Source organism: Anser anser (genome assembly GCF_964211835.1).
Source record: "Anser anser genome assembly, chromosome: 2".
Taxonomy (NCBI): domain Eukaryota; kingdom Metazoa; phylum Chordata; class Aves; order Anseriformes; family Anatidae; genus Anser; species Anser anser.
The window spans coordinates 105684061-105706662 of record NC_139721.1 but is presented as its reverse complement, the minus strand read 5'-3'; the positions used below and the strand labels follow the sequence as shown (position 1 = coordinate 105706662).

General features: G+C 39.0%; 1 protein-coding gene across 21 annotated transcripts in view; it reads right to left on the bottom strand.

The window, feature by feature from the left end:
* Nucleotides 1-22602, bottom strand: part of CNTNAP2 (contactin associated protein 2) — a 1168055-nt gene that overhangs the window by 90823 nt on the left and 1054630 nt on the right. For all 21 annotated transcript variants that reach the window (XM_083826978.1, XM_083826979.1, XM_083826989.1 and 18 more), the window contains 2 exons: nt 5056-5274; nt 2256-2492 (listed from right to left, as the gene is read on the bottom strand). In XM_083826978.1, coding sequence (XP_083683104.1) covers nt 2256-2492; nt 5056-5274 — 456 coding nt within the window. The remainder of the gene's footprint in view (nt 1-2255; nt 2493-5055; nt 5275-22602) is intronic.

The window sequence follows — 22602 nt, the reverse complement described above, 5'->3', positions numbered from 1 at the left end:
TTGCTTTTCTTTTTATTATTTTACAGAGAAAGCAGGGAAAAATTCCCTGATCTCCAACAAATTTTACAATTTTTTTTTCTTTAAATAAAATATACTCTGATGTTTTGCCAGTATTTTTTCCACTGTCATTAGTACTGTGTATTTTCCCTTTGTGTCTAGAAAATATATCTAGTCTTGTCTCATGGACAAAGAGGATATAATACAAGATTTTTGGAGCTGCTATTGGAAGGAAAAATTAAGATACTCATCTTTTGCAAGTCTAGGGAGTTTGGCAACTTTTACAAGATGTTCCAGTGTTTTACTTGATTTAAAAGGCTTAATGCAAGTTAAATTTACAATGTAAAATTTAATGGGCTGAAAATGAATTGTTTTAAAGACCTCATTATCAGCACCATTTGTTACAGAGGCTTTACAATTATTTTGATCACAGGATGGTCTCAAACCAGTCTATTTTGTGTTCAATTTATCCTTCAACTTTTATCCCAGTGCCCAGTTGTTTTTTACAGAGAAGCCCCATGAAGCCACCCACACTAAATAATACTTGGTGATATTCTAGATGAGTACATTGATTTTCAGCACTAACAGAATTGAAATGTATTTTCCTCATAGAGTCTTAAGGATTTAAATAGATACATTTAGCCTGGAATATGTTTGATATTTAAGTCAGAAATCTGATATATTGTTTAAATTGCACAACATGGTGTAGTACAGAGATCCCCATGTTAACATGAGGACATTTGCACGACTCAGTGCCGCCCAGCAGCAGTGGCTTACAGAGAGAGTTTTATGCATGCTTAGTATACTGCAAGCTCATCACACTGCAAGCCTGGACATGCTGCACTCAAGTTTATTTTTGGTAGTAACTATTAGCTTTACTTCTGACTGTGTGACCTGAATCAAATGACTTGGGCCAATATCTGCAGAAGATGTTTGAGAGCCAACTTACAGATGCTCAGCATTGACTTTCTGAGACTGAGCATGTACATGTCCACTCTGGTGCAGTGGAGGATCTGGGTATTTGGCATCTACATAAAGTTGAGCGTTGATACAAAAGTACTGAAAAGAGAAAAAATTATGGCACTGAAAAGAGAAAAAAATGCCCAAAGTATCGCTATCTGGTCTGTGGGCCTCTGTCTAGACTGGGAGGCTGATAAGGTGAACGATGAGTGTAATATTACTTCTGTTGCTACAACAGTGCTTACAGATCAGTGAAACTGGGGTTTGTCTGTGCTAGGTTCTCAATTGTTTCTCTAATGGTATTTTTTTATTCTGTTAGATCCATATCCAGGAAAAATAAAACATTTAGCTTAGGGCTGGTTTTGGCAGAAGTTTGGTGTTCTTCTATCACTACAAAATAAGAATATCCTATGAAATGTAAGAGAAATGAATGAATTTCCACAAAACTTGCAAACTTCGCAAACATTGGAAAATTATATTCCCATTACCACTTTGTCACAACAATTTCTTGCCAAAATAAGAAAAAAAAAGTGAAGATAAGCTAGCTTCCTCACCCTAATATTTTTTAGGAAGTAAGATCCCTTTCTCCTTCACTCCTTTCTTGTCTTTCTTTCTTATGAAGGCATATGTGTCCATAATAAATTGATCTCTTACAACCATTTGTTTTGAATGCACTTTATGCATTTCAAAAGGACTAACATGGATGTGGGGGCTCTGTAGCTTCTCTTGCCCTAACAAGATCAATCTCTAATGCAGCTGGAACTTCAAGATGTGATCTGGCTATGAAAAGACAAAACTTTTAATCCAAGTGTTGGTCTCCCAGTTCACAAGATTCAACCCAAAGCTCAGACCTATGTATTTCCAAATATATTTATGAACCAGAATATGTAGATTTTGATGAAATCCACACTTTTTTTCTAAATAATTAATCAATATAGGATGGCAAGAAAATAAATTTCAATGAATTTATGATGATAGATTTATTTTGATTGGTAACAATTCTAATATTGAACAATGAAGTTCAACACCTCAAAACTATTCAATACAGTCTGCCAGACCTGCTATGAGAACAGGTACCCCTGATATATTTCTGTTGTTGTGTTATTTGATTTAATTAGTTAACATATATTAGTACTGAGAGATGTAGTTTCATATCATCACATTTAAATCCTGGATGCAATAATCTGACTTGCTTGTAAGAAATATTAAACAGGATTTACTTGTTTAATTAACAAAAGCAGAAGAATTGTTTCTATTGTTTTCCCATACTCTTCAAGCCTCCTGCGTAAAGCATTTACCTTTAATACAAAATGGTCCATCATATGCAGTTTTGGAACAGTCACAGGAGTAGCCGTTGTATTTCTCGACACATTTGCCACCATTTGCGCAGTACATCCCATAGCTCGTGCAGTGGCCAGAGCAGCCAGGCTTCACTCCTGGTGTGACTTTTGCTCTCTCTTCCAAGTCCAGCGTCACTCCATTCATCCTTAATGAACGAATGCAACCTAGGAAACCCCGTTGGCCTCCTGCAGCACCTGAGCAGGAACGTAAAACCATAAGACAACAGTAAACAGATTTTATTGTTGTTACTGTATATGAAATATCCAGATAAGCTTGTGACAACAGCTGGAATTAAATAACTTCTTTGTAAAGATGAAGCATTATCATGTCCTAATGAAAATGAAATCAGTTAAACCTCAGCTTTCAGACCTTACTAAAAGTACACCCCAACAGCAAGTGCCTTTGCTTTACACTGATAAGAGATTAGAGATTCTAGCCCTCCACTTTAAGACTTCAAATTTCAACTTCAAGATTTTTAGAGAGAACAGTGGAAGAAATGGGCTTAGCTCTATCGCTAAGATATAGCCCTACTCACCATATAATTAGTAGTTATGAATGTTAATAATAATGCCACAATATGTTATGCACATTAATATTTTTCAAAGCCACCGTGGGGAAAGAGGGAAAAGATTTTAAACCCCCTTCTTAGCTGCAGTAGGAAATATAAATGCTCATTTCCAAGCAACATCAGGCATATTGCTTAGTTGCCTGAGTATAGAGTGAAGGACACAACACTGAAGAGCTACATTTGAAAATTTAGGTTAGAATGGCTTTTCTTAGCAGTCACTAAGGATGATTCCTTATTTTCCCTGTAAATGCTGAAAAATGTGATTTCATCTCGGAAAGCCTTATCCAGGGCTTGATTAATACTACTACTACTACTACTAATAAAACATAAAAATGCAGGCAAATAACAATGAGTGGCAGTTATCTGTTCTCCTCATCCCCTCATCTCTTTGATTACTGCAGTGTCACAGATGCTAAAGAGTCCCCTGTTCCTGAGGAAATCTGAATGCTCATCTCTGCAGAACACAGAGGCTATTTACCTGGGTGAGACAAAGGACCAAATACAGACCAGATAGGCTGCTTCAAATCAACCACACAGACCAAAAAACTGTTTCAAATTCAACCACCGCTAACTGGAAAATTTGGAGTACGAGGAGACAATGCTTGGTCTCTGTTAAGGTGCACATGGCAGAGGTCGTTCTGGTGTGGTTCCATTCTATGTAAACTAATATATACCATGGTGATGAAAAAGATCCTAATACATCTAATTTCTACATCTTTTCCCTCTTTTTTGAGTGTCCTAGCCCTTAGAACATGACGTCATTCTCCTCCAGGCTATCTTGTTGGCCCAAGGAATAGTTATTTATTCTATAGAAAGTGGAGCAGGAGGCACTGAAACAATTCTTATTCAGTGTTATTATCCAGGCCCTGATGTTCAGGGTGTTCATTTGAGATACTTGAACTCAAATAAATTCTCTGTCTAACTCAGGGTAAGAATTAAATCAGAGACTGTTCTTTGAGATGTGTGCTCCCTTCATCAAGTTATATGAAATAGATCTGATTCAGAAAGAAATAAAATCAGATGCAGATTTAGACATTCAGCTTTTGGCAATACGGGTACAAAGTATTTCAAAAAATTGTTGGTGTACCAGTTAATTCAAAACTACCTAAAAAAAAAATTAACAGTTACTAACAATTCCCCAAGAACTCAGGTTGGAATATTTCTATTTCCTCACGGTTTCACAAAAAGTCTTAGTATTTCCTTTAAAATTTTAAGGTTTCCTCTTCTAAACTAACTTCACATTTCAGCTGATTTGGAAGTAGGCTTTAATTCAGATCATGATTAGCAGTAAAGTAGAATCTCAGCTTGTAAATAATGGTTGCACCTCTGGTGACACATTATATACATAGTTTGCTGTGACACTGTTCTGTTTACCAAGGCAGTGAAGAATTTAAACATTGTTTTAATTCATTTCTGCTTTTGAATCTGCAGTAACTTGGAAAAAAAAAAGATAATGTTAATTTTTCCTTCCTCCTCCCCTTCTCCCTTTAACAGATATGCAGAGGAATAGAAAATTGCTCACCATTTTATGCAGTTTTGATTTCAAGTAATGTCATTTGGCATATCTACACTTTAGAGCCATAGGGCTAACAATCAGAGACATAGAAGTACTGCTGGAATGGCATGCCCCAAATTCACTGGAGACCAGCAACTCCAGAAAGCAGCTGGACTAACATGGTTCTGGGAAATGCATTTGTGTGACACCATGCAATATTATCCTACGCTGAATGGGAAAACAACCCATGGGACTAAAGGGAAATGACTGCAGTGAGCTGTGAATGAAAAACCATGGACAATGACCAGATCTGCTGAGGTTAGGATAGGCACCACAGGCTCATACAGTCCTGGCACCATCTATACAAAATTTTTCAATTCCATTGGTAATGTGTGGGTGAGACTCATTTAAAAAAAAAAAAAAAAAAAAAAGTTTGGCAGTACTGTCTGCTGGAGTCATTTTCTGTCAGGAGCTGTAGGTTGGGAAAGACAGAAATGACAAGTAGCCAGCACAGAATATTTTTCACTTAGTTGATCCTTCTATTTCTACAGCTATGGAGATTCTTTTTTCTGCCATGCAAGTACTACTCCAGAAGGGCAAATTCCTGTGTTAAATTAACTAGTACTGGCAAGACACGAGGCAACAAGAGTCCAGTATGTGACAGCAAAGCCCAGTTACCCACTCCACATCTTACCAACGTAGAGCTGGCTGTACAATTCCAGTCGTGTGTGCCCTTCTGTTGGGGCTTTCCGGACCTCCAGGGGCAGCTGGTCTACCTGCAGACTGGCTTGTTTGACATTTCTCTCAGCATTGACCCGATGCCACTGGTCATCATTCAGCTGGTTGGGAGACCTGACGACGATTTCCACAGGCCCGTTTCCAACATCAAATGAAAAGGAAACCTCTGCAGCAGCTGAAACACCAAGCAAAAGAGAACCCATCTTGTGCTGTAAACATAAACACACTTCCTTAACAGAAAGGATTAATTTCTAATAGAAATATGTACTGCTCAGACAACTTTCAGAATTTCTAAGTGTATTTAATTCCTCTTAACTTGAACAGAACTTAAAATATTTCCAAGAAATGGAATGCTTCTACAGCATGTGATGGAAATTAAATCAGTTTGACTTGTAAAATTAAACCAGAGCAAATTATATCCTCAAAGACGATTTTTTATTTCTACTAATAATTTCAATAATATCACAAAAAATTTTAGAATATCACAAGCTTTTAGAAGAAAACACCAACAAGTTCATTTTTGATTTGTATTTTTTTTAATTATTATTATTATTATTATTTTTAGGGAGTATGTCTTTTGATAAAAAGTGGTACAGATGAAATTTATATTTTTTCTTCTGAGTGGCAGTTAATTTCTACAATGAGCTAAAAAATGCATGAAGCAGTGGTAAAGAACTATGTGAAAATTTATGTCTGGAAAAGAAATGGTTTCTTATTTATATTTATAGTACTCTATTTATAGTGGACGATTCAAAGAATGTTTAGAAATTTTACAAATGACCATTAGCCTCTACTAGATATTCCTCCATGTTATATTCAGCAAACTATATAATTGATACTAGTGGTTATGCAAGGACTAGTAAGTGCTTAATTAGCTAATTACTTATTAGTGACTAATTAATCACTATAAGTGATTATACATAGATTTTTGACTAAAGAAATACAATTTTGAGTTTCCCACTGAAATTTGTTTTATAAAAACTAGGGGTTCAAAATTATTTTATAGTGGCAAAACATTAGATGAAAGGGTTACCTTGAAGAGCGAACTTCAAGCTATTTAAAGACCTAGGGGGCAAGATCCTTAGGAACACTGTCCTTAGGGACAAATGAGCTGAACAGAGTTAGCAACTATTTAAGGATATTTTCCTCAGAGTACAAGAACTCCCCATCTCCTTGTGTAAGAAAGTGAGCAGGGAGAACAGAAAACCAGCATGGCTGAGCAAGGACCTTTTGGTCAAACAGAGGCACAAGAAGGAAGTGCACAGGCAGTGGAAGCAGGGACATGTGCCCTGGGAAGAGTACATGGTTGCTGTCCAGATGTGCAGGGATGGGATCAGGAAAGCCAAGGAATGAATGGAACTGAGTTTGGCAAGGGATGTAAAGAATAACGAGAAGGGATTTTGTAGGTACAGTGTTCAGAAAAGAAAGGTCAAGAAGAGTGTACCCCTTCCGATGGATGAGAAGGGTGAATTGGTAATGACAGATATGGAGAAGGCTGAGGTAATCAGCAACTTCTTTGCCTCAGTCTCCACTGTCAGACAGGCAATCCCATGTCTATCATTTCCCTGAACCTGAAGATGAGGGCTGGGGAAACAAAGTCCCTCCCACTGTAAGCAAAGAGCAAGTTTGAGACCACCTGCTGAAACTGAACATGTACAAGGCTATGGGGCCTGATGACATGCATCCCAGCGTCCTGAGGGAAATGGCTGATGTAGTTGCCAAGCCTCTCTCCATCATATTTGTAAAGTTCTGGCAGTCAGGTGAAGTTCCTGGTGACTGGAAGAAAGGAAAACATCACTCCCATTTTTAAAAAGGGTAGAAAGGAGGAGCCAGGGAACTACAGACTGGTCACCTCTGTGCCTGGAAAGATCATGGAACAGATCCTTCTGGAAGCAATGTCAAGGCACATGCAACACAAGAAGGTGATCCAAGAGAGCTAGCTTGGCTTCACCAAGGGCAAATCATGCCTGACCAATCTGGTGGCCTTCTCTGATGGAGTGACTGCATCGGTTGACAAGGGAAGACCAATCGATGTCATCTACCTGGACTTCTGTAAGGCCTTTGACACAGTCCCACATGACATCCTAAGCTCCATATTGGACAGAGATGGATTTGAAGGGTGGACCGTTTAGTGAATAAGGAATTGGCTTGAAGGCTGCACCCAGAGAGTGATGGTCCATGCCTCTATGTTCAGGTGGAGGCCTGTGATGAGCTGTGTGCCTTGGAGTTCTGTCTCAGGACTGGTACTGTTTAATATCTTTATCAATGATAAAGACAGTGGGATCAAGTGCACTCTTAGCAAGTTTGCAGATGACACCAAGCTGAGTGGTGCAGTTGATACACCAGAAGGAAGGGACACCATCCAAAGGGACCTGGACAAGCTTGGAAAGTGGGCCCGTGTGAACCTTAGTGAGGTTCAACAACTCCAAGTGCAAGGTGTTGCACCAGGATCAGGGCAATTCCAGACATGAGTACAGACTGGGAGAAGGACTCATTGAGAGCAGCCCTGTAGAGAAAGACTCTACATTTTGATTACACTGGTCTAAAATCATGGGATTTTAGTGGACAAAAAACTTGACATGAGCAAGCAGTGTACACTTGCTGCCCAGAAGGCCAACTGCATCCTGGGCTGAATCAAAAGAGGACTGGCAGATTGAGGGAGGTGATTGTCCTCCTCTACTCTGCCCTTGTGAGGCCTCACTTGGAGTACTGTATCCAAGTCTGAGGACCCCAGCAAAAGAAGGGTGTTAATCTGTTAAAACAGGTCCAGAGGAAGGCTACAAAGTTGATCAGAGGGTGGTGAGACACTGGAACTGGTTGCCCAGAGAAGTTGTGGATGCCCCATCCCTGGAGGTGTTCAAGACCAGGTTGAACAAGACACTGGGCAATGTGATCCAGTGGGTGGCATCCTTGCCCATGGCAGGACGGTTGGAATTAGATGATCCTTACGGTCCCTTCCAAACTAAGCCGTTCTATGATTCTATGATTACTAGAAAATGGGTAATCAATGATAGCATTCACAAAGGAGTATATCAGACAGAAATAAAGACAATTAAGACTTCCATTTATTTATTTATTTGAGTGTGTGTTTTGTTTGTTTGTTTGTTTGTTTGTTTTTGAAATATAAAATAAAGCTGTAGTGCCATTTCGTTTTTCTGAAAAATCCCTGGTGACCAATCGTGTTCTCAGTGGTAGAGTTGTAATTTCTTGTATGGTTAAATTACCAGAATTCTTATACAAAATTTATCAGCACATCTGATAAATTGTGGTAGAAGCAGCACTCCATTATCGTTGTCATTAAGAACACTGATAAACAGTAAGTATTTTTGTACATGGCCTAGTAGATTTCCACATGATTTTCACAGATTAAATTAAACTATACACATTTTTAAGCAATCTAGAAGGACTGGAATAAATGTTTCACAGATAATATTATTTCAATCAAAATTTGTTATACAAACAGCACCTTTTTTATTTCATTAAAAGAAACAACATATCCTGGTTTCAGTTAGGACAGAGCTAATTTTCCTCCTAGTAGCTGGTAGGGTGCTATGTTTTGGATTAGGATGAGAAGAGTGCTGATAACATGCCGATGTTTTAATTGTTGCAGAGTAGTGCTTACAAGGACTTTTCAGCTTCTTGCTCTGTCCCGCCAGCGGGCAGGCTGGGAGTGCAGCAGGAGCTGGGAAGGGACAGACCCAGGACAGCTGACCCAAACTGGCCAAAGGGGTATTCCATACCATCTGACATCATGCTAAACAATATATAGGGGTGGCTGGCCGGGATAGGGGGGCCGGCTGCTTGGGGATAGGCTGGGCATCGGTTAGCGGGTGGTGAGCAATTGCATTGTGCATCACTTGTTTCGTGCACATTATTATTAGTAGTACTATTATTATTATTATTTATTATTAATTATTATTTTCCTGTCTTAATAAACTGTCTTTATCTCAACTCACAGGCTTCACTTTCCCGTTTCTCTCCCCCATCCCAGAGAGGGAGGGGGGAGGGTGAGCGAACGGCTGTGTGGTGTTTAGCTGCTGAACGGGTTAAACTGCAACACAACAAAAGCATACTTAATTGCTGATTTACTCCCTGTTCTGTGCTGAATGAAATAATTTCATTTGTTGAATGAACTGCCTTTCATGAACCATGAATTTAGCCTATTTGGCCTTCTGCACTTTACAAGACAGAAAAAATGTATGTGCCAAAACTCACCATTCAAGAAATAAAGCTTTTGTTGTAATGTTATCATGCTTTATAATTTCAGGGGGTCTGCCAATAAACTCAGGCAAGCTACGAATTAGAATACTTTCTCCAGTACTTAAGTTGTATGTTACATCCATGTCTATTTTCAAGAGGATGTGCATTTGTCCATTAATTTTTACTTTGAAGAAACCCTTCAAATCTCTTCACTGCCAGGCTTGACTTGCTCCCAAAAGCTGTCTGTCTGAAGGACTGTAAAATGAGAACTCCTTAGTAGAATTTCTTATTCTGAGGCAACTGATGGCACTGTTGATATTGCACATGGATGCCTTGAAGGTGAACCCATCCAGGATTTTGAAAACTTCTGCAAGAATGCTTCTTGATTTGCAAGCTTTTGGACTTCTGGATGGAAGCAGTTCTATTTTTTTTTTTTTTATAAGGGAAGATTATTCTTCTTTTAAAAGAGAAAGTGAAGTGCAGAGAACTGGCAAATAGAGATATTTCAGGTAGAATTTTTTATGCCTGCAGAGTCCAGCTTTATGCATGGCTTTAGACTGACTGTATCACAGTCTAAAGACTTGTTTTATAATGAAATTCATACTTATTGAAAAAAATTATTAGCTCTGATGTGAAAGTAAAAGTACCATTTGTATAAATTCACATATTTTTATAATGAAAGTTAAGATTTAGGAAGGAAAAGCATTCCAGAACTATCTTCTCATTAAAGGTTTGTTATCAGTGCATGTACCTTCTGACTTGCTCAAAGTTAGGAATGTATAAGGTTCTATGGACTGTGCTGATCTGTCCCCAGGCAACCTAAAAATGTGACTCTTACAAACCGAAGAGGGGGAGGCTTATTTGCTAGACTGAAAAAAAACATGAAGGACATCAGTGAAAAGATCTTTGCAGAAAGGCACAGGCTGCATGGCATCATCTCACATGAATTCTGTTACTGGTTCTGACTCCTCAGTCTCGGTTTCCATTTGAATGAATTCTTCAGTCTACAGTGTAAATATATTCTCCAACCAGGGGAATAATAGAATCATAGAATAGTTTGGGTTGAAAGGGACCTCGAAGATCATCTAATTCCACCTCTCCGCCACGGCCAGGAACACCTTCCACTAGGCCAGGTTGCTCAAAGCCACATCACATCTTGCTTTAAACACATCCAGGGATGAGACATCCACAAAAGTCTACATAAATACATGCACATATGTCTACATAAAATACTTCATATTGTCATTTTATCAGAAATGGATGAACATCTGTGGTGAGTTAACTCCAGTCTGCAGCTAAGCACTTAAACAGCTGCTTACACACTTCCCCCCCCTACACCCCCCCCCCCCCCCCCCGCCCCCCAACAAGTTGCAGGAGAAAACAGGAAGAATGAAAGTGAGAAAACTCCTGTGTTAAGATAAAGACAGTTTAACAGGTGAAGGAAAAGAGGAAAAACAACAAGAACAACAAACAAAGTAAAGCAAAGGAAATGAATCACTAAATCCCACAAGCAGACTGATGTCTGGCCAGTCTCCAAACAAGGGCCCCCTTGGAAGCCCAAACCCTCACCTCCTTCCCCCACCCCAGCTTTATTGCTGAGCATGATGTTGGGCAGTGTAGAGTATCCCTTTGGCCAATGGTCACTTGTGTGCCCTTCCAACTTCTTGATTGCCCTTAGCCTACACATTGGAGGGGTGTGGGGAGGAAGTTGGAAAAAGATAAATCCTTTATAATTTTCAGCATTCAGCAATAGCCAAAACATTGGTGTGTTGTCAAGACTGTTGTAGGCATAAATACAAAACAAAGCTCTTGGTTGCTGTGGAGAAAGATAAATCTATCCCAGCCAGATCCAGAATAATATAAAATTTATTCAGAAGTTCAGTGTAAGTACTTATGTGGAAAGGTATTGCTTATTTATTTATTTATTTATTTTCCTAAGTGTGGTTTACTTTTCAACTTCTCTGTGTCTATGTATACAACCCTTTGGACACAAATACATCCTTGGTGCAATTTCATCCTAGGAAACAGAATCACAACAGTGGTATTATTCTGACAAACTTTTAAAAAGAGGGATTAAAAGCATCTAACATCTAAGCTGATCATTGATCAGCTGGACCAGAGCTGGATTTTTCAGAAACACGTACATAATGAGCAGCACAGATCCCCAAGATTTCTACTGGCCAGTAAATTTGTAGCTCAGGAAGTGAGCATCCCTAATGACCATTTTATTTTCTATCGTACCAAATGCTACAAAACTCTAAGAAAAGAGAATGGAGATCAGACTTTGAACAAATGTCTGAAATTGCTTAATTAAGAAATTAAAAAAGAGAATAAAAGTATTTTCAGTATATTCAGTTAGTACAAGGTTTTGTGATGGAAATTCCATAAAACTGAACAGAGGCAAATTTTTATGTACTCCTGCCACATATATTCACTTAATAAAGGGAGGCTTGGGGCTACACTTAGTTTTAGCATTTCTGTGCCTTGTTGTGTTTTAACTTGGCTGGCACCGAAGCACCACACAGCTGTCTTCTCAACCTCCCCCCACAGTGGGATAGTGGGGTGAGAATCAGAAAAAAAAGTAAAAGCTTGTGGGCTGAGATAAAGACAGTTTATTAGGACAGAAAATAAATAATAATAATAATAATAATAACAACAATAATAATAACGTGTACACAACAAATGATGCACAGTGCAATTGCTCACCACTTGTTGACTGACGTCCAGCCCATCCCCAAGCAGCGATCCGCCTAACCCTGGCCAGCCACCCCATACAACAATTAAAATGTTGGTGTGTTATCAACATGACTCTCATCTTAAATCCAAAACACAGCACCATACCAGGTACCAGGAAAAAATTATAATAGCCAAAACCAGGACATTTGTGCAATTATATATAATTAAATCTTAATATGTTTCTTTTATCAATTCATTTTTCTATGGTCTTAGGTTTTTGTCAGCCATCATTTCAGAATGTAGAAGTGTGACTGGCAAATGAAATGATCTTCCTACTGTCCTTACTGTTTTTTTTTTAATATTTTTTTATTTTTCATTTGGGTTGTGTTCAGATCGCACCATTTCCGTATCTTAAACCTATGAAGCATTTTTCCATAAAAGTAAAGGACACATACATCATCTGTGGGATTCTGGATTCTTTGGATCCCTCCTTACAAGGCTTTTTGGTAGGTATGTTTTAGTTAAACGAAAGATCTGAGGCTCAACAGAATGGGAAGTAGTATGCACTTATATGTCCTTTGCTATGCAGGAGGCCAGACTAAATGATCTAACAGTCTTTTCTGTCACTTAAGATCTATGAATAGCTAAGTTTCCCATTTCCCTAGAATACTTTGTGTTTCAAGTCTCTTTCTCTCTCTCTCTCTTTTTTTTTTTTTAATCTCTCTTTTTTTTTTTTTTCCCTCCTATTTTCCTAGATTGATTCTTGCTGATAAATTATGGGCCAGAATCTCTACCTATAACGAGGCTACCAGCAAAGAAAAAGATGCTGACAGACAGATGGGTGCTCACAAAATGCTAAGTACTGGGTGGAGGTTCTTAAGACACAAAAACTGTGAAAAAAAAAAAAAGAGGGGGGGAGGGTAGGAATTACAACCCTCCTTAGAGTCAGTTTTCTATGCCTGTCTCTCCATTTCTCTTCCTCTTTCTTATCTTTTCTCTGAAATACTTTCATCCCCTCCCTTGTACTTTGTTTCTCTTAACTGTCCTGATGTATTTTTATAACCTTCAATGAGACTCATTGATGTTTTAGTTGACTTATATCAAAGGGAAAACCTAGTTTCCTTAGGATCCTTTTGAAATTCCATTCTTAGAGCATAAATGCCTTGTTATGGCTAGATTCAGAGCTCACTTACTAGCTGTAAAACAGCATACAACAATAAGCTATGAATTGTAGACTAAAAAGTGCCAGACAGATATTGTCTCCCTCCACCTCGCGTGCTTGTTCCATGAAAACAGCAGCTTGTAAATATTCTACCTCTGGAAGAGCAACATCTGCCAAACTTTTTAGACAGTTTATTTTTAAATACACCTTTGACAAAGGGCTCACCGACTAAACCAGAAGACGGAATTCAATGAAATGGTTCACTGAAATTCTTCCAATTGACTTAATAGACTCTGGATAGGAAAGGAAGACTTTCTAGGCTTTGATAGCATGGAAAACTATCTTCTCCATCTTTCCCACTTACACTCTGGCATCTGAGTAGTCTTACAAAGTCATCTATAAATTACCTGGCCTGCTACCTTCATTTGCACAGGGGTGAGAGACAGCTGTTCCAATGCTGACATTGAAACAGCACTGATAGCTTGTTCCTGGCTGCTGAAAATACATAGAAAGGGCTGCTGATGCTACACTGAAGTGCTGTATTGGAACACAGTATCTGCTTTGAGGATGCCATATCTCATGGCATCATGGCATCTCACTTCTCAACTAAAAATTAAAACCACCAAAAGAACATCTCAGAGAGAAATTGCTGATACAACTTGCTGGATTGTAATGCAGGAATTTCTGTGTAGCTTGACTGACTGTTAATAATTGGATAGTTGTCAAAAATCATGGCCATATTTACAGCAATTGAACTAAGCATCTGGAAGATTTCATCATTTATCAAATTCCCAAATGAAATGGTCGTTTGAACTAATGAGCAAAAGCTTCACTCATTTGATCAAATGACAATGGACTAAGCCCATGACTGCAGTCATCCCTGAGCTAAGTGCCAAATGAACTAGCTCTGGAAGCTGCACAGCTGCATTAGCATGACGCTGTGCCAAAAGTAATTAGTCCTAATGAGAGGCTCTACCGCACCTAGGATCAAACACAGCATTGCTGAGTCTTGATCTATGTGGACATGCTATCTTTCCAGAATTAGTGCAGATATCTCTCTAATATGGTGGTTCATTGCACAGACAACACATTCTGTGTTTGCCTACAGATTGAGAAGCCAAACAAGAAAAGTCATGCAGCTTTACACTTTCTTGAACCTTACCCAGTCAGTATAGTAAATGAAGATGGAAGGTAGGCAAGATAGTGACTAGCGCAGATAACTATCAACTAAACCAAGAAGCTAGGCTCCAGGAGTACCCCTGGAGTCAAAATTGGGTCCAGTCTTGTTCAGAATCCAATCTGTCATCTGCCCCTGGATGATGGGGACAGAGTGGTTGGTTTGCTGGTCACATAAAACTGTGAGGCTGAAACACTCTGTTTGTTCATGCTGAAAACCAGAGGGACTTCAGCAGGCTGGAGAAACAAGCTGACAGGAAGCTCATACAATTCAACAGGGAAAAGTATAAAGTCCTGCACCTGTGGAGGAACAACCCCAGGCACCAGGATGTGCTGGAAAGCAGCTTTGCAGAAAAGTCTCTGGAGGCCCTGGTGGACACCAAGTTGAATGTGAGCCAGAAATGTGTCCTTGTGGCAAAGAAGGTGAAATGGTCTCCTGGGCTGCATTAGGCAAACCATTACCAGCAGCTTGAGGGAGGTGATCCTTCCCCTCTACTCAGCCTTGGAGAGGCCACATCTGAAGAAGTGTGCCCAGTTCTGGACACCTCAGTACAGGAGAGACGTGGATGTCCCGGAGAGAGTTCGACAGAGGGCCATAAGGATGATTAAGGGATGGAGAATCTTTCCTCTGAGAAAACGCTGAGAGAACTTGGGGCTGTTCTGCCTGGAGAAGAGAAGGATCAAGAGGGGACCCTATCAATGTATAGAAATACCTGAAGGGAGGCTGCAAAGAAGATGAAGCTACTTTTCAGTGTTGCCCAGTGGCAAGAGCAGTGGCAATAGGTACAAACTGAAGCACAGGAGGCTCTGTCTGAACATCTGGAAATGTCTTTACTCTGAGAATGGCTGAGCTCTCTATTGGGATTTAGTTGAAGTCCACTGTCATTGTTTCACCAGCTTAAGTGGAAAAGAAGGCTGATGCACTGTAGCACTAGTATTTTGCCTGTGATATCAGTTTGTTTTTTTTCTGTTTCTCTTGATTAACATTTTAATGATGAATGCTTGCTTCTCTGGATGGAATTAGAACATAACTGTGAACTTGTTTACTGAAGCTCATGCTAGATAAGGATACAGTGATCCTAGAAGGTGGAAGGAAGAAGCTAAAAAGCATAGCAAATATCAGTATATCACTTGCAGTAAAAGCGTATTTCTGGAGCATGGCAAGAGGATGGTTTTCTGTCTTCAGATGGATAGATGATTTTGTGTCTACCAAATACAGATTTTGCTGTTGGGACCTGCCTTTTGTGATGGTTAAAAGTGCAAGCTATTTCTGTGTCATGTATGCTTCAGTTCCAAAAAAAACAAATCACAAAGTTCTACGTTTTCCATTTTTCTCTATTGAATGTTTAGTCCTCTTGGGTCTCACTAGCAAAGTCAAAGAAATTACAGACATAACTAAATTAACAAACACATAAATAAATGCAGGTCATTATTCTGCTAGTCTGTTGGTTAGTCTGCAGCATCAAGCTTAGTTCTGTTGTACACATGCCACTTGCACAAATATGCATGCTTGTGTATATAACCCAAAAGATTTGCAGACATATTTCAGTGCTTCTTTATTGCTATTTTACATGGAGTTCAGCTAGTAACACTTTTTTCCCCTCATTGTCTTTCAGTATTGAAGGGAATAACAGACTACAATGCTTTGTAGAGTCATCTCCTCAAGTGCACAATTATAATTGCAATGTTTCAATACTGCTATTAAAAGTGGGCTATTCAGTATTGTAGACTGCCCTCAAAAGGTTGAGAAGTTGGATATATAAAGAGAACATCTGTTAGATGCAGCACTTCTCAGTTACAGCTTGTTTCTGGTCAAAAGCCATTATGTCAGTGAGATGTGTTTCTACGCATATGCAAGACTAGATTACTCCTTTGGAGCAGAAGCTGGAGTACAGACCAGTGCAGACTTACAGTCCTTCCCTGAATTTTCCATAGGGTGGCCTAACCTGCTGTCCAGTTGCAGCTGAGGGGGATTTTTTAACTGCTGGAAATGTGTCTTTACGTTTTCCAAAATACACAGGCTACCTGAAACTGGCTAAATGCTCTCCAGGTGCAAGGTAGTAAAAAAGAATGTTCCTGGCTTCTCTGACCTTGTGGAGGGACACTAATTCTATGACTTGCTACCGGCAGACAACCACTTACACATGCAATTAGCAGTATTTTGGAAAGTAGTAAGTCTACTGGAGCTCAATATGAAGGGAAAACAGAAATGGATAGTGTGCCTTCCTCATGAGTAAGTATCTATGAGAGGACCATTATAAGGAGGGATTTGATTTTGGTAATGACTAAGAATCAGATATTTTTATTTAATTTTAGAATAAACACAGCTATCAAACAACCAATCAAACAAAAATATCAGCCTTCCTACATAATAGATTAAATTGCTTTGGGGGACAAAAATATTACATTAAAATGAAAGTACCAAATTTTCTCATGAATTATCATGCAAAGGCCAAACATGCCCTCGGAATTATTTATTAATTACTTCAGTTATGCTAACTGCACTCCAGCTGTCTTGTAGATAAGCACTTGGAAAAAACTCTTATATTTTTTATGGTTATATTTTAGTTTGTATAGCAATTTTCAGCTGTAGATATCAAGAATGAAAAATGACATTACCAGTCCTGCATAAACAGGGAACCAAATCAAAGATATGTGAAAGAACTTGTTTAAGGTCAAAAAACAGATGACCAGAACAAGGCATGAAAAGATACCTACTTACTTTACTTCTAAGGCAATACAGTTTCAGATAGATGATGTTACCTCCTATCCATACATCCCTCTTCCAATAACTACTTAGCAGCTTGGAAGAAACAAAGGAAAGGTGACTCAGTTGAAGGTCTTGTTGATCTCATGAAAGGTACTAAAGCTTAAAAAAAAATATAGCAGCGATGTCTTCTGGTCTTGTTTGTGAGAGATGATTCACAAAAAGGGAACTGCAGTCAGTACGCTGAATATAAAAGGAGAGGAGGAGTATGCTTTCCTATCTGTAGTGGGTACTAATATACTTCATTAAACTTTTTAAGCTGCAGTGCTTTACCATAGAACTGCACTGGTTCCATGCAACAGATGACACCACAACAAGGGAAATGCACAGACATCAAAACAGAGCTCTCTCATGTAGCATTCTAGGGGTTTTGTGTAACAGTTAGTTATTTTTTGTTGGATAAAAGGCAAAATAAAAGTCATAAAATCACACAATATCCTGAGTTGGAAGGGACCCACAAGGATCTTCAAGTTCAACTCCTGGGTTCAAAAACGACCACCCAAAAACCCGACCATGTGTCTAGGAGCATTGTCCAAATGCTTCTTGAGCTCTGACAGGCTCAGTGCTGTGACCACTGCCCTGGGGAGCCTGACCCAGTGCCCGACCACCGTCTGGGTGCAGAACCTTTTCCTAACACCCAGCCCAACCCTCCCCTGTCCCAGCTCCATGATGTTCCCTCGGATCCTGTTGCTGTCCCCAGAGAGCAGAGCTCAGCGCCTGCCCCTCCGCTCCCCTCGTGAGGGAGCTGCAGGCCGCCATGAGGCCTCCCCTCAGCCTGCTCTGCTCTGGGCTGAACAAACCAAGGGACCTCAGCTGCTCCTCATACCTCTTCCCTTCTAGACCCTTCACCACCTTCATAGCCCTCCTTTGGACACTTGAAGTGTCCAAAAGTATGTGCTAAAATTCGTGAAATCCGATTACAGTAGGAGCATGGTAAAATATCAGAGATTTTTAAGAGGAGAGGAGAAGGAGTCTCCTTTCCATAAGAAAAATTGCTAGGAAGTTTGCATGGTTCTAAAATTGCTGAGCGATGGGACTGGGTGCTTATCAACTCCTCCTCCTCAAATATGTTGCATTTGAATCTCACAAAAATCAGCCACATTTGTAAACCATGCATCATACTAAAAGTTGTAATAGCCTTGTGCAAGCCTAAAAAGTAGACATCAGGACTGTCATTTTTTTATGGTGTGATTTTGAGAAAAAACACATTGCCTATGTGCTTTTCTTCCTCTTTTGTGGTGTTTTTCTTATTCCATAGTTTGTGGAATGGGTGTAAGTTCTGCTGGAGATTGTGGTTAAGACTTGTAAAGGTATTCAGATGCCTGGGTTGTAGCTGCCAGAAAACTTTTAAAATCTGGCCAGGTGCTCAAGGTGATATGAGTTGATTGATTTTTCTGCCTGGACATGTAGCTTTTTGTCATTTGTAGTGGCTGGTTTATAAGCAAATTTTCACTGCTGTTATTTATTTCTCTGTGCCTGTGCAGGGGTCACCATCAGGGTAAGGACCCTGTTGCGCTGTACTAACAAAATAGTAAAGTCCATCCAAAAACTATGACATAAGCTTACTTTTACCGTAGTCACTCTGTATATGAGGAGGGTAGGGGCAGGGTAGATGGACCCTGGTGACTGTGGCTTCTTTTTATTTATTTTTATTTTTTATTTTTTATTTTTTATATCTTTTTTTTTTTAATTTAAACAAAGGTTTTCTCTGAAAATTATGGTTATAATTATTTACTGTTGACAGTGTTCAGGGTGGACCCCCCCAAAATGGAGATGATGTCTTTGGTATTGTTTATTATTATTATTATTTTTTTTTTTGCATGAGGAAAATATATCTAAAAATATGAAAATAAGGACTATCATGGACTGGTGTGGAGGCATAGAGACTGAACTGACATGTTGGAGGTAAAAGTATGTGCCCTGACTTCATGGTAATTAGAGGTAGAAAAATCCTGTAACACACTGGTGGAGGATAAAGGCCACAGTCATGGTGTATGTACTCATTTTTGAATGCTATTTGAGTGAGGGACCTGCCTGTTTCAGACACCTTTCCCTAACTACCTTGCTTCACTGTATGCATGAGTCTCATGAAATGTAATGCCAACAGGACACCCATTCCTGTTTCCTACTGTAGTAGTAAAAACATAAAAGGGTGAGTGAAAGGATTTATATCTGTAAAAAACATTTGCCATTTCTAAATCATATTGATAGAGAGCTGTCTATAGTACTTGAGTAGACACAAAATGCTCTACTGTGATCCAGACTCTATTTTATAAACAAAGTCAAGATGTTTAGATCAAGAGGATATAAAATACCTAAATTACATAAAATTACGTAATAGCAGTCTTGTGATAGTAACTGCTTTTGTGATTTTCTTAAAAAAATAAATTCATTCTTTTATTAGATTTTTAATAAAATTGTTGGGAAAATCTGTGGCCAAAACTTTAGATGATAATTTAAAATTTACCACTTTATGATGTTCTTGCAAACACTTAATCCAAAAATGATTATATTCACTTGAATCAATTTATCGACAGTTTGAATTAATCGTGTGCATAAAATTTGAAGTATCATGGATACAATTGTATCATTAGTAAAAATACCTCCTCTTTCATTGTATCTTATCACGTTAAATATTTTTCTACTTTAAAACTGTATTCCTTTGGTGAAAGGAATAAAAAATATTTAGACTTTTAATAGACTAACTAAGCAATTTCCAACACTTTATGTTTAAAGGCCAATTGAAAGAAAAAAAAAAAAAAGAAAAAAAGGTAGATTGCAAGGTACCAAAACCCTATTTAAACACTGAGGAGAAAGATTCCCAAAAGCATCTAAATGAATTAGGACCAGATGTCCAACTGCATTCAGGTTATAGGAAGCAATGCAGTTTGGTTGGACCATTTCAGATTTTGTCACTCACAGTGTTTCAAAGTATGGGATGATACTGAGGATTAGTAATAAAGGTAAGTATTAAAGAGCAAACCGCTATGGATGACATTCCAGTGAGTGTCTGCTATAGGCCACCTGACTAGAACACATGCATGAGGCATTGTACAGACAGCTAGAAGCAGCCTCATGTTCACAGGCCTTGATCCTCATGGGATACTTGGGTCACACCAACATCTATTGGAAGGACAACACGGCAGGGCATAAGCAATCAATGAGGTTCCTGTAAAGTGTTGATGACTACTTCCTGACCTAGATCATACAGATGCCAACAAAGAGAGATGCTCTGCTGGACCTCATATTCACAAACAAGGAGGGGCCTGTTAGAAGTGTTAAGGTTAAAGACAACTTTGCCTGCAATGACCACGAAATGGTGGATTTCAGTATCCTGAAAGCAGAGAGGAAGGTGAAAAGGGAGATCACAACCCCTGATTTCAGAAGGGCAGACTTTGGAGAAAGTCATTTCCAGTTCCAGTCACTTTTAGCCATTCTTCATCCAAGTTGTTTATTTGCTACCTTTGGCTTGCTCCCAAACACCAGAGCGCCTATCCCCATCTGCAAATTAGATATAAAGATAAAGGTGGAACTGGTGTTTTCAGAAGGGTCATAAACTGCCCTTTTTAAATATCAAGCTTTTCTGCACCACTTGCCTCAGCTGAAAAGAAATCTTACCTTGAAAAGAATGATGCTTGCAGTTTTTTCAGTCTTAGGATGAGAGTTTGCAAATGTTGTAAAAACATTTGGATCAAAAATTTCCCTGAAGAAATTTAATGGTTTTTTTTTTCCATTTAATTTGATAGCTTCCTACTGGCCCCTGGGATGAAGGGATTCCTAAGTGTGCTATGCATTCTTTGATGTGTGGCTATGCAACATGCTCTCCTATGGGGCTGTTTTTCAAAAAAATGACCTGCTGCTAGGAAAGAAAAAAACAAAACAAAACAAAACAAAACACAAATAAACCACAACAATGAAGGTCACACCAGTTTGCCTACTCAGCTACAAAGATAAAGCTACAAAGATAAAGTATTTACATTAACATAAGGGAATTTAAAGAGTATGATGTAGAAAATTCATTGATATGGTAGGATTCCATTTTAGGATGCCTTTGGAGAAAGAAGTGATGAAGTTATTAAAATCTGTGAAACATATAGATTAATCAGTCATGTTTGAGAATATTAAGTCTGGAGAAATTAATGCTGTCTAGGAAGAATCAAACAGCAATGCAAATCACGTTCCCTGGCCTATCACTGCTTTGTCTGATTTTGGAAAAGTTACTTACATCTCAGCTAAGTAGCCTAGAAACAGCCTAGCACTTACTTACATCTCAGCTAAGTAGCCTAGAAACAGCCTAGCACAAGAGCAATATGGCACTTTTCTCTTCAAGTGCAAATGTTAGATATCAAAGTGCTGTTTGTATCCCTCGCCCACAGAGCAAGCAGACTCATCCTGGAGACACCCTGCTGCTCTCATTAGCAAGCTACCCCATGCAATCCTTTTCACAGCAGCTAAGTTCACTGATCACTCCTTGGGGAGACTTTTAGGGTGGCTAGCATTGCAGCCAAGTGACATCTCTGAATGTAGGGGCTGTAAATATTTCTAGCTGTCTACAATAAATTAATAAGAAAACTCCCTCTCTTACAAGTTCATGACAGGATCAAACACAAGTTGACCTTTCTTTTTCTAAGCCTCATCTTTTCTTTTTTTCCCCCGCTGTAAAACTGTCTTAGTCTTTGCTTATTTCAGAATAATAACAGTGGGATACAATTCATTAGTGTCTGTAAATTGCTTGGAGGTGCTGCGATGAGAGGAACTACAGAAATGCACAGAATATCTTTTTCATTACAATATTATGACAGTGGCATTAAGAGAGTTTTCTGAAAACAATTTAACTCACTACTGGCTTTTTAGAGCAATGATCCTGGGAATCTAATACAAAACAGCGTTGGTAGATGCTTCCTCCCAGATTATCAAGAATAGGTCCCTTTCAAAACTTGCTTTCAGGGATACATCTCTCCAAAACATGGGATTTCTCTTGTTCAGTTTATTTGACAAACACCTCACAGGCATACAGTAGCTAGATTTTCATATTCATAACTCTCTGCAGTCTTCAACAAACACCTCCTAAATGTACAAAACCATACTTTTCCTCATTTTATCCTAGTCAGATTTGTTGACATTCAACCAGATTTTAGGTAGTCTCCTGCTTGCTGCAAAGTTTTGAATAAGGATCCTGGAGACCTATTTCCCTCTACCCTGATGGCTGTCCTTTCAAGAAGCTCTAGCCAGGCTCAGTTGCACAAAGCTACCATTTCCAGGAAGGAGTGGCTACAAAGAAGAATTGAGCAGGGAGGCGAACTGAAAGTCTTCAAGAATTCAAAGTGAAATTCTTGGCATGTTTTGTATGGCAACATTTGACAGTAGAGTGCTTACAAAAAATAAGAGCATTAAGATATCTTGTGAAGAGCTCAAGGATCCCTATCACTGTTGTCTGATATACAGACTGCTGTTTAGTCTGTTTGATCAAGCTAGGTCTGCTTCCAAACTCAGCACCAAGGGAAGTGGAGGTAAAGGCAGAG